The following is a 12,305-nucleotide window of genomic DNA, read 5'->3' on the forward strand; positions in this document are numbered from 1 at the left end:
TTATCATGAACTTATTAAATCCTATTCTAATTCTGAAGCAGTTGACCATGAGTGTGCCTTGACATAAAAAAAATCCTATTCTAAATCTGAAGCAGTGGGCCACGAGTATTTGGGGATACCTTGACCTCAAAAATCCTATTCTAATTCTGAAGCAGTTGGCCATGAGTGTGCCTTGACATAAAAAAAAAATCCTATTCTAAATCTGAAGCAGTGGGCCATGAGTATTTAAGGATACCTTAAGTGGGCCTTGGTCTTAAAAAAGTTTGAAGACCACTGTTCTAGGGAAACAGCGAAAGATATGTAACCAAGCGTGACAAATACTGCACGGTACTGCTCAACAAACACCTCAGACAACAGCCAGCGCACGACAATCACAGCGTAACAGTTCCCAGCCTTCCGTCCTTCGAGTGACGCCTAACATCCATCACTTCCTTTAGTTTAACCCACGTTCATGGAAAAATTGCTATCACACGATGCAGAAATCCTTCATGCTTTATAGTCACGTCTCAGGTCTATTCGGCGCGTCTGCATTCACCCTTGCATTCACCACAATTGCCGCTACTACACCCTTGCCGGTAATCCGTCACTCACTGCTTCAAGGTTTCGTCTCGCTGGTTGAAAGCGGAAGCAATTTCGTGGTGTTTCCTTTCCCGTTATTTCTGCACTTTCTTCTTACTTATTTATGTACTTTCTTCTCATGCATTCAGTTTTCAGTTTATGCATCTTATTTTTTTTTTTCACATTTAAAGTTAGGAAAAAATTTGAAATAACATCAGCGTTTCCATGCGAGGGTAAGGTTACTTAGGCTGGGTTTGGATAACAGTGATGCGTGGGGATCCGAACTTTTTCGTTCCAGGAGATTGTTCGGATTACGAAAAGTACGGATTCTGAAACTATTTTCCCCACAAGAAATAACAAAGTTCATCCGTTTCTGGATCCAAGAAAACCCACTGCTCCAGCCAGTAATGGCAGTGTCTTTCAATGAAGTGTATTATAAATTATACTTTAGTCAAGTTATAAACAACTAAAATTATATATATAAAAAAAATGTACGCAACCTCAAAAACTCATCCTTGTACGGGGAGTGTGTGACAGATTTATTTATCAACACTCAAAGTTGATGTACCTTCATACACACGAAACTTCAGTTGTTCGGCAATATCAGTTTACTTAGCATGAATATAACCCGAATTTTACAGTCGTTATCAAACCAAGTGTAAGGATTCCAGCCAGGGAAGTGACAGACAGATGACATGAGTTTGTTGTAATCATGTATTTGATCACGAAATGTTACGAGAATAGAACAACTCTGGAGACGAAAAATAATTCTGAAGTCAGCAATTACATATAGATAATGCGTACTATAAAAATGCCTGCAATTCTCTACAAGAATATATATTTCTTTCCACAATTATAATATTAGTAACAAGATATACATACATTTGGGTACACTATATATTGATAATCACAACAAATATTATATGGTTGTGTACACACTGGGTGAATATTCGAGTTATGATCTAAACACAGAAATGACAAAAACAAAACAAATCCAGCGTTGAGAATCTTGATTTGTAAAAAGAGACACGGATGGACGGAGATAAAGTGTGTGTGCGCGCGTGTGTGAAGGAGGTACGCACTTTCACTTTCACGCAACCCTTTAAGAACACACACACACACACACACACACACACACACACGGCAGCCTTGACCTTCACACATTTACCGAAACCATTGCGGCCTGACAACTTAATATTACAACGAGGCACTGCACGCCTTCCCTCGTCCAGTGGTCTTGCTGCACACGAATTTCAACTTTCTCTCATCCCTGTTCTGTCTACAAGCGTTAACCAGTATTTTAAGTCATCCCTTTTCCTGGTAAACTCTGGAACTCCCTGCCTGCTTCTGTATTTCCTCCTTCCTATGACTTGGACTTTTTTTTTCAGGCGGGAGACTTCAAAGACGCTTATCCTCCAATTTTTGACAATCTTCTCTGCTAGGGAGTAGCGCCTAAATGGGCATTTTCTTCTAATTTTGTTTCCTTTGGCCGGTGCCCCTCTTATAAAAATAGTGCCCTCGTATTAAAGAATAAAAAAAAAAAAACACGATTGATAGACTACTCCTATCCTCCTCCTAAGACGCCATAGAAGTATTTGTTATAGATACTTTAACCTTGACTTTTTTTTTAATATTGCCGCACCACAAGGTAAACTAGCCCAAGTAAATAGATCAGAATACCTCTCTACGTCGTACAAACAAATGCCGTCTGTGTACTGATACCTAAAAGAAATGGTCTGGCCAAGAACGGGCAGCTGACGGGGATATACGTGCGCTGCCTGCAAAAAGACTGATGCATTGTGTAGTTATTATCACACAGGGATCTTATTACCAGCTCCATGCCAAAGACTAATGCGTTGCGATGTTATTTGTCACACAGTGATACAGTATTCTTGCCTGCTCCGTGCCCTTAAGAGAATTATCTGAAATCGCTATTCATGACACTAAAGAGGCGGCATTTCGACATTCTCAAAGGTATCAGCGTCTTATCCCGTTACGTATAACAGGATTAGTGGAATTGATGGCGTTTTCATAATTATAAAGACAGTTTCATGACGCTTCAAATTATAGATGGATGGCACCTTCAGTGGGCCCTTTCATGCTTTTTGTTGCCCTAAACCAGAGGACTTCATACATAAAAAAAGCTTAACTAGGAACAAATACTTCACCACCAATGAGAGAAGAGAAAAGAGAAAATACAAATTTGGGAACCCGATTACTCTTTAAATTAAAAACAGTCCCTAAGCAAGAACAAGGCGTTACAAAATATACGGGCCAAGAATAACAACGATAAAGGTGACCGTTGCCTCAGGTACTGATTGTGCTGATCTGATGCCGACTCGAACAAGCCTACTTGTTCGTGAAGCGCCTCTGAACCACCAACTCCGACGTGCTAAGATGCTAAAGTTGGCAGAAATTTGTATGCCACACTTACTTTTGTTCGTCTGTTTTGGCTGGATTTTAATACAAGTCTTTCATAAGGACTATTTTCAATGGCAAAAGAGGCTAAAATCTTGTTCCCCATGATTATTGTTCAATTTTTTTTATTTATTTATTTTTTTTTTTTTATTTAGCTGGATTTGAACGTAAAGCCGCGTCCAGGCGATCGAGCTGCGCCTGCGAGCACAAGCAAGCAGTTTGCCCGTTGAGTATGGCTCCCCGCTTGTGCCCGCTAAATCAGATGGAACTCGCACTTAGAAATGCTCCGGCCTCTCATAATGACCGTTTTCAGTGACTAAAGAGATAAATCGGTCTGATTCTCACTGCTATTGCTCCTATTGGTAATGTATAATCCTTAAACTATCACTATCATACCCACACCCTTAAAAACCCACTAACTTCCACTAGAGCCTCTATCACTAAAACATTCTTGAATACCCGACTATCTCCCACTAGGACCTCAAACTATCAATAAAATCATGACAACGTCCTTGGTAACCTTGTATGCTTTCACCACAAATGTTTGAGTGGTGGAGACAGGACGCCTAATTTAAGTGTTTGAGAAAACGGTCGATGTATGTTTTTACGTGAATCGCGTCTCAGTACCTGCGTTCCTGTGCTTGACTTTGGAGCAGCTAGTGCATAGTTAACCCTGGCCCCGAGACGGAATAAAAATATTGTACTGGTAGGCTCGTCATACTAAACTACGTATTATGCTTTCTGGGGAACTGTCGTACGTACTATTCGCCTTGTTTGAGAATGTCGGGCGGTCGTTTACACACGTTTTCTTTACGTAACTGTTGCATTGTTCAACTACTCTTATTTCCATTGTTTGTTATCTCAACGTCATCGACCCGTCTCTATGTATGTAAATAACTATATGGGACAACCAGATTGAGATACATACATACAGAAAACTATTGGCCTGTCTTTATTTGTATGAAACAGGTAGACAGACAAGACAAACGAACAAAATGGGCAGAAATATACAGGGGTGACATAACAGACATAAAACAGACGGAAGAGACAGACAGGGAACGCAAAAAAAAAAAAAAAAAAAAAAAAAAAAAACGTTCACAAAATCACAAAGAAATACTCACATAACGTAGGTAGCAATGGAAACCATCAAACTCACAACACAACGAAGCTGTTCAGTCACGCAACAACTCAAGGTCAAATGCCGGCGAACACTACAGCAACACGTAACGTGAGCTTCTCGGTTAAAACTGCGTGGAGATCTTGTTGTCGTAGGAGTGTTCCTTGACCCGCATCGCCACCTCCTCGGGCCGGGGAACCGACCAGCGAACCCACGGGTGAATCAGCTTCGGATCCACACGATGCCCGCGAGACCTACCTGTGGGAGGGAGGGAGGGAAGGGAGAGAAGAGAAAGTTAACAAAAAACATTCGTGGAAGTACTGAATATAGTTAGTAATGGTTTCTCAGTTGCTTCTTTCTCAATCAGATACATGTCAGGAAGTATGGAATGGAAGGAAAATGAGAAAATCAACAAGTGCATTCGTGGAAGTATTGCAAATAGTTGGTTTTGGTTTCCTTATTGCTTAAACAGGTATGTGTCAGGAATTATGGAACTCGATGAAAAGAAGGAGAACGTTAATTAACTAGTGCACTCGTAGATGTATTAACTTTACATATAAGGTTTCCTTGTTGCATACTTCTTAACGACATGCGTATCAGGAACATGGAATGGGAGGAGAATGAGAATGTTAATTATTAAGAGCATTATTAAAAGTAACAGACAGGTAGATATGGTTTCTTTTTTTTTTCATTTCTTAAGTCCCTATTCTAAAAAAAAAAAAAAAAAAAACTGTGCTCTCATAAGGACTATTTGTAAATACCACAGAAGAATTCAGGTTCTCATGGATATTCTTCTCGTTGAGGATGCACATTAATAACTGAACAATCACTGGAATCATGAAAATGCCTTAAAACCTCAATACCTTTCACAGCAGCCTGCTAAAAATTGTCGAGTAAAATGCTGAGGTGTTCAAGAATACTCAGATACCGTGTCAAGAGGGTGGGTTGCGAAGACGAAGGATGAAAGACGAAGGATTAGTCATTTAGAGATGCACGGACAGTCAGATAAGAGTGAAGAATAAGGAATACAGGAAGAAGTATTGCTGAACGTGTGATGAACCAGACAGACGCTTGCTGCACCATTTGTCCGTACTCAGAAACGCTTCGTTCTCTCACCACGAGTATTTAATCTAGTACTAGAACCGTAAGAAAAAAAGACCCTTAAAATTCCGTGTCACTTCAACGAGAACCTTTTGAATGTAATGGAGGTGCGGCGCAGAAGTGTTTCAGAACATAGGCCAATATAAGGCTGTTGCATAAGTAAATGATTTTTCCCGTCTCATTCCGTGAAAATCCAGAACAATGTACCAACCTGAATTTTCCTCCTCCTTCTACCCCCTCCCCTTTCCTACCCTTCTCCCTTCTCCCACCTCCCCACTGGAAAAAAAGAAAAAAAGAAAAAGAAAAAAAAACTTGCCCCACATTTCACGACAAACTGGTCTCTTTCCGTTGTCTTTCTTTCTTTTCGATTCACCGTATTAAAATGCCAGCACACTTTATAATATTCTTAACTACCGTTCTCTCATTTCATCCCTGCTAGAGAGAGAGAGAGAGAGAGAGAGAGAGAGAGAGAGAGAGTATTATAACTCAATCTACACGTTGTGGAATAAAAAATAAAAGTTAGCAAAGAATGTAAGTGACAAGGAAAACAAGACACACAAAAAAAATTGAGGAAACTCGTAGGAAAACGCCCAAAGGAGAAGAAGAAGAAGAAGAAAAAAAAGGAAAAGAAGAAGAAGAAGAAGAAGAAGAAGAAGAAAAAGAAGAAGAAGAGGCATGTTGGGTTTGCGAATCATCACTGAGGAATGCAGTGACGCAGAATTACGAAAGAGCAAACAAAGAGCAGAGGCCGGCAAGTATGGGATCTGTTAGACTGTCAGGCGGAAAGGACGGCTAGGGGAAGAACGAAGGATTACGTGGGGAGGTGGAATCGAGAGAGAGACATGAGATAGCTGGCAAGCACAGATATATATAAATAGATATAAAAAAAAAAGGGAGAAAAAAAACAGCAGTGGTAAGTGGGAGGGAGAAGAACGAGAAGACAAAGGATTGGGCGAAGTGAAATTGAGAGAAACATGATAGGTGGCAAATAAAAATATACATAAATAAATAAAAAAAAATAATAAAGTAAATAAATAGATAAAGATCACAAAATAAGGTGATGTAACCCCTTCTATAAATAAGTAAATTAACTAACTTACTAACAAAGTAACTTAGTAACAAAGAAACCATCTCATTTCTGCTACTGCCCTCCTTCTTTACTTCCATCTCTTCTTCATAACAGCACACACTCTTAATTGTTTCCTCTTCATTCCACTCTTCCTTTACAAAACTGAACATCGTAACAGCCGCGGCTGGAGGAGGAGGATGCACAAGACGGAAATTAATGGTTGTGTCGAGCGAAATCCTTGATCTGCGAAAATACTGGCGAGTCTGCCTTCTTCGCTCATGAATCTTGCACCCCGTGTGTTGTGGGCCTATATAAGTGCTAATATAGTTTTTTAGTCTGCAAAATTACTCAGTAAAGAGTTGAAAGTACCTTCTGTTGATATGAATTAATACAAATTTTAATAATCAAGGTATAACCACTATATAAACCTGTGGAAAGAGAGAAACCTTGGGAGCTCAAGAATCTTGCATCCCGTGTTAATATAACTTTTTAGCCTGTAAAATGATTCAATAACGACTTGAAGGCACCTTCTAACGATATCAATCAAAACCGGTTTTAATAATCATGGTATAGTTGCTATATAAGGCTGTGGAAAAAAAGAGAGATCTTGGAGCTCAAAAATCTCGCGGGCCGTAGTGTTGTGGTGCGATGAAGCGCATGCGCAGAAGACCGACTGGCCAGTATTTTCACAGCTCAAGGATTTCGCACTACAGCGACAACATGCAAGAGCGGCCGACTACTCCACAAATTATAAAGCCAGGAAGAAGAGAAGGATGACAGAATGATGAATGATGATAATGATGATGATGATGATGATAAAGATAAGGGAAAAGAAAAAAGAACAAGATGATGATGAAGTTAGGTTGCAAATATTGACATACGCGGCAGCACCTTCCCAGATCCTCCTGTGTCTTCTCGTACCAGGGAAAGGAAGGTGCGAGAGAAAGGAATAAATTTGCTGTACTGAATGTAAGAATATATTATTAAAGTGTAGAAGGGATTAGCTTAAAGATGACAGATCTTATTGGTTACCCTTATTTTGTGAAAGAAAAGAACGTAAACATGAGAGAACGGGAGTATGAAAAAAACAGAATAAATCTGGTTTGGTAAACGTAAGAATATACTTTATTAATGTAGTGATATTATTAAAGATAACAGTTATTATCGGTGATGTATACAAGTGTAACACGAGTTTCTGCAGATATTGCCAGAGGTGAAAGTACAGGTTATTCTAAGCTGAAAATGTTCCTATGGCCATGTGGATTTTGAAGTGTTGTTTAGCCGTTGTATGAAATTCAAGTGTGGCCTGGTGACTGATACAACGGCCAGGCCAGGCGGGTTCCTAAGGCGGAGAAACACCATGTCCACACACTCCACATTACTTTAAGTTACGCGATACAATCTGGACGTATTCACTGTCAATTTCTGGGAGATAAACTATATGATCTGACTAACATTCAGCTGATTTGCTGCTAGTCTCGCTGCTTCCCACTCCTTGCCTGGGCAGTGCATGGCGCCACGCAACCTATTATTTTATTTGTCGTTTATTACATCTATACTATCATTGTGTAATGTTTATCGGTAATCGGTATTGGTCCGTTGTTGTCACTCGTCTCGTTACGGGATACTATAAAACTCCAAAACTTATAGAAATCATGACTGAATTATTCACAATTTCAGATCCTCGCATTGGATACCCACCCGACCCGGCCGATGTCTGTTGCCAGGCCACACTTGAATTTCATGCCTCAGCTAAACAACGCCTCAAAATGCATATGTGCACAGAACATTTTCAACCTAGAATAACCTGTACTTTCACCTCTGGCAATATCCGCAGAAACTCGTGTTACACCTGGTATAATGTGTTTCGCAATTTCCCTGTTTTGTTGTACCAGGAACGGGAAGAGATCTTAAGTTAAAGGCGCATATGAGGTAACGGAATAAACAAGTAGTGCTGAGCGTAAGAGTATATTTTCGTAATGTAGCGATCAGATTCAAGGTAACAGTTATTATCGGTGATGTACATAATGTGTTTCGCAAGCCACGTTTTTTTTTTACGAGGAAAGGCTACGTATAAGAATACTGAATAAACTTATGGTGAACACAAGATGATGATGTGAAGTAGATTTAAAAGTAAAATTTATCATCGGCAGTATGTGTATTGTCTCGCAAAGGGAACAGAACGTAAGAAATGGTACGCTAAGAAGACAGTATAAACATGTGTGGTGGTGAGCGTTACAACATATTCTAATAAAGAAGAAATTATATTGAAGGTAATTTTTTATTCATCTTTCTATTTATTTATTTATTTATTTAGTTTATTTATTTATTTATCTTATTATTTGTTTATTTATTTATTTACCGGCAATGCGCTTATGAGTTGGCAGAATTACAATTGTTCATGAGCCACGAGTCGTTGAACGATGATAAAACTAGTTTTCGAACATACCTGTTTGACTGCTTGCCTGTATGTTTTGTCTGGCTGTCTGCCTGCACACCTCTCATGGCCAGGGTGTGACTGTGTGTGTGTGTGTGTGTGTGCGTGAGGGACGGAGGGAGGGGGAGGGGCGACTTTCATGACAACTGCACCCAACCAGGATGTACTTTTTACCTTTTAGAAATTTACTTGTACACATGACAGTAACTGTACAGCTAATGGGGAAAACCGACCCATCTCCCCCAGACAGCCTCCCACGGTACCCCAAGATCCCCCATCCCGACTCACAGTAGCTACTCCAAGGCGAGGGAAAAACGGGAGTGTTTCGACACGTGACCAAAAAGATGTGATTCAGAAAACATACCACATTCACAAGCATTTCGTCGCCTTTATCTCGATCAGTGTTTACCAGTTCTACTGGAAGTAATTATAGGTCTTTTGAGGGAGTTTTCGTGATTCTAGTAATAGTAGAAAGATTAAAAAAAAAAAAAAGCCCATGAGAACTCGACTAAGCTGTGTGGTATCTGAAAACAGTCCTGATGAGAGAACAAAGGGTTTCAAAGTACAGCCTCATGTGATCTTTCAACCATGTGCTGTGTGCTTTCCAATAGATAAATAAACTAACTAGCTAACTAACCAACTATCTCACCAACTAACCGGTTAACTAACCAACTATCTCAACAACTAACTCACTAATTGACCGATAAACAAATAAAGTAACAAACTAGCAACTTAACTAACTATCGAACTTAACAACTACACAAAACAAACAAATCACAACACAAATCTTTTAAACTAAATAACTAACTAACTAATTATGTATCTAACTATTTATGTCACCATCTAACTAACTTCCTAACAAACTGATTAACTAACAAAGCAGTCAAATCATAACGCAAACTCCACCCAGCCTTCCTTAACCCTTTCGGAAACCCCTTCCTTTCTCCACACAGGGCCAGCGGAGCGAGGCAATACAAGCAATCGGGAATGTAGCGTGGATCTGAAAGGTTTCTCACTCCGGCAATAGAGAGAGAACTAAATAACTATGTATCTATCTATTTAAGTACATTTATGTTTATCTATTTATATATCTATATATCTATCTGTCTATCTATCTGTCTATCCCTCTATTTGTCTATCTATCTTTCTATCTGGCTATATATGTATCTGTCTATCTGTCTATCTAATTATCTATTGATCTGTCTATCTATTTATCTATCTATTTATCTTTCTATCTATGAGTAACTCTCTGCGTATCTATCTATCTATCTATCTCTCTATCTATCTATCTATCTATTTATCTATCTACCTATCTATCTACGAGTAACTATCTATCTATCTATCTATATATATATATATATATATATATATATATATATATATATATATATATATATATATATATATATATATATATATATCTACGAGTAACTATCTATCTAACTAACTAAACTAACAAACTAGCTAACAAACTAACAAGTTAATAAACAAACAAACAAGCTAAACATCTAAACTAAACAAACTAAACAAAAACAAGAACTCTCACCCTGTCAACACACACACATACACACACACACACACACACACACACACACACACACACACACACACACACAGAGAGAGAGAGAGAGAGAGAGAGAGAGAGAGAGAGAGAGAGAGAGAGAGAGAGAGAGAGAGAGAGAGAGAGTGAAGGCAAGCATCAAGGTTTCCTGCACTTACCGGTAAGTAGACTAATGAGGACGCCAAACACAAGGCCCACTACCAAGCCCAGAGGACCCATCTGCGTGTACGACAATCCGAGGAACTTCGTTGGATATTCGAGATCCGATACTCTGAGAAACAGGGAGAGAAATGGGTTGGATTTTCCCAAAGATGTTCAAGGTTTCTTTCTGCGTATGTGTGTGTGTGTGTGTGTGTGTGTGTGTGTGTGTGTGTGTGTGTGTGATGGAGTTTATCTTTTCCTGTCTTTCTTTGTCTTTTTCTCTCTCTCTCTCTCTCTCTCTCTCTCTCTCTCTCTCTCTCTCTCTCTCTCTCTCTCTCTCTCTCTCTCTCTCTCTCTCTCTAGGACTCAGAATTATTGATTACTTTACTTATGAGTGTATTGTCAATCTAATGAAGTACGTATCTAGGCATCGAAGTCTCTCTCTCTCTCTCTCTCTCTCACCTGACGGGCGGGGTTGCAGGGGCGGTGATGTTGAGGTTGGAGGGGCAGGCGTCAGTCGGGGAGGGCAGCAACTCAGGCTTGAGTCCCACCGCAGTGGCCCCGAAGCTGAAGCCCAGAGCCACGCCGGTCCCCAGCAACAAGCACATGCACGCCCCCTGGTGGTGGTGGTGGTGGTATGTTGCAGTAGTAGAAGAACAACAACAACAAGAGCAAGAAGAAGAGCTAGAGGAACAAGAAGTAGTAGTAGTAGTAGTAGTAGTAGTAGTAGTAGTAGTAGTAGTAGTAGCGGCAGCAGCAGCAGCAGCAGCAGCAGCAACAGTAGTAGTAGTAGTAATATTAGTAGTAGTAGTAGTAGTAGTAGTAGTAGTAGTAGTAGTAGTAGTAGTAGTAGTAGTAGTAGTAGCAGTAGTAGTAGTTGTTGTTGTTGCTGCTGTTCTTGTTGTTGTAATAGTATTAGAAGTCACTAAGTCAGTATTACTCTTTGTGTTAGTGACATCACAAATAACACAAATAAGAGCAATGACTTCAGTAACCTACCATCAGATAATCACAAGGAACAAACAAAAATTGCAGCACACACACACACACACACACAAACATTCTTCAGTCCATCCCTTCCTCTTGTCTTTATCCCTCATTCTCTCCCTTTTCTCTTTCCATCACCTTTTTTCTCTTCCTGCTTCCTCTTTACTTCATCTTTCTTCCTTTTCATCCCTACTCTCCCCCACCTTTCTTCTCCTTCCCTGCTCCCTCTTTCCTTTATCTTTCTTCCTTTCCCTCCCTGCTCCCTCTTTCCCTCACCATCCCTACTTTCCCTCAATGCACTCCTCTCTCATTTTTTCTCGTTTTTTTCCTCATCCTCCTCTCCCTCACCATTCTTCCTCTCCCTGTTCCTTCTTCCTTCTTTCCCTCATCCTCCTCTCCCTCCGCTATTTCACCTTGGCATTCGTGAAGGGCATGAAGAGAGCCATAATGAACACCGCCAGGAGAGGACCAGCCACGGAGGACGTCACCGCTATAGCCGCTTGCAGGACGCCGCCCATACTCCCCGCTAGGAACGCCAGGCCAAGTGCGAGGATTCCGTAGGCGAGAGCTGTGATGGCGATGGTGGTGGTGGTGGTGGTAGTTAGATTCATACTCTGAAACATCCACTACTTTCGAAAGCCTCTAGTTGAAGTTACATGGGTTTTAAATAGTTTTTTTTTTATACTTTTAGTGATAAACTGGCAGGATTTCTTCATTATTAACAGCAGATACATTCTTGCGAAGCTAATAATGTCTGTGGCCTTTGAAAATAATCATGGTGAGAGAGCAAAGCGTTTCGAGATACGTCACGACTATTTTCCAAGGCCAAAGAGATGATTAGCCAGGTTCTCAAAACTGTTTCTCCTGTTAGTAACGTGCAAGTCTTGTTAATTTGTCAACAGAACCATAAAACCAC

At 40.1% G+C, this 12,305-nt stretch overlaps 1 protein-coding gene across 1 annotated transcript in view; it reads right to left on the minus strand.

Annotated features, from left to right (window-relative positions):
- Positions 1–1,254: 1,254 nt before the first annotated feature.
- Positions 1,255–12,305, minus strand: part of LOC135112154 (sodium-coupled monocarboxylate transporter 2-like) — a 31,805-nt gene continuing 20,754 nt past the window's right edge. The window contains exons 10-13 of the mRNA XM_064026228.1: positions 11,803–11,957; positions 10,865–11,019; positions 10,420–10,532; positions 1,255–4,351 (exon numbers count right to left, since the gene is read on the minus strand). Of these exons, the coding sequence (XP_063882298.1) occupies positions 4,218–4,351; positions 10,420–10,532; positions 10,865–11,019; positions 11,803–11,957 (557 nt within the window). The 3' untranslated portion in view covers positions 1,255–4,217. The remainder of the gene's footprint in view (positions 4,352–10,419; positions 10,533–10,864; positions 11,020–11,802; positions 11,958–12,305) is intronic.

This window comes from Scylla paramamosain, chromosome 23 (assembly GCF_035594125.1).
Source record: "Scylla paramamosain isolate STU-SP2022 chromosome 23, ASM3559412v1, whole genome shotgun sequence".
NCBI lineage: Eukaryota > Metazoa > Arthropoda > Malacostraca > Decapoda > Portunidae > Scylla > Scylla paramamosain.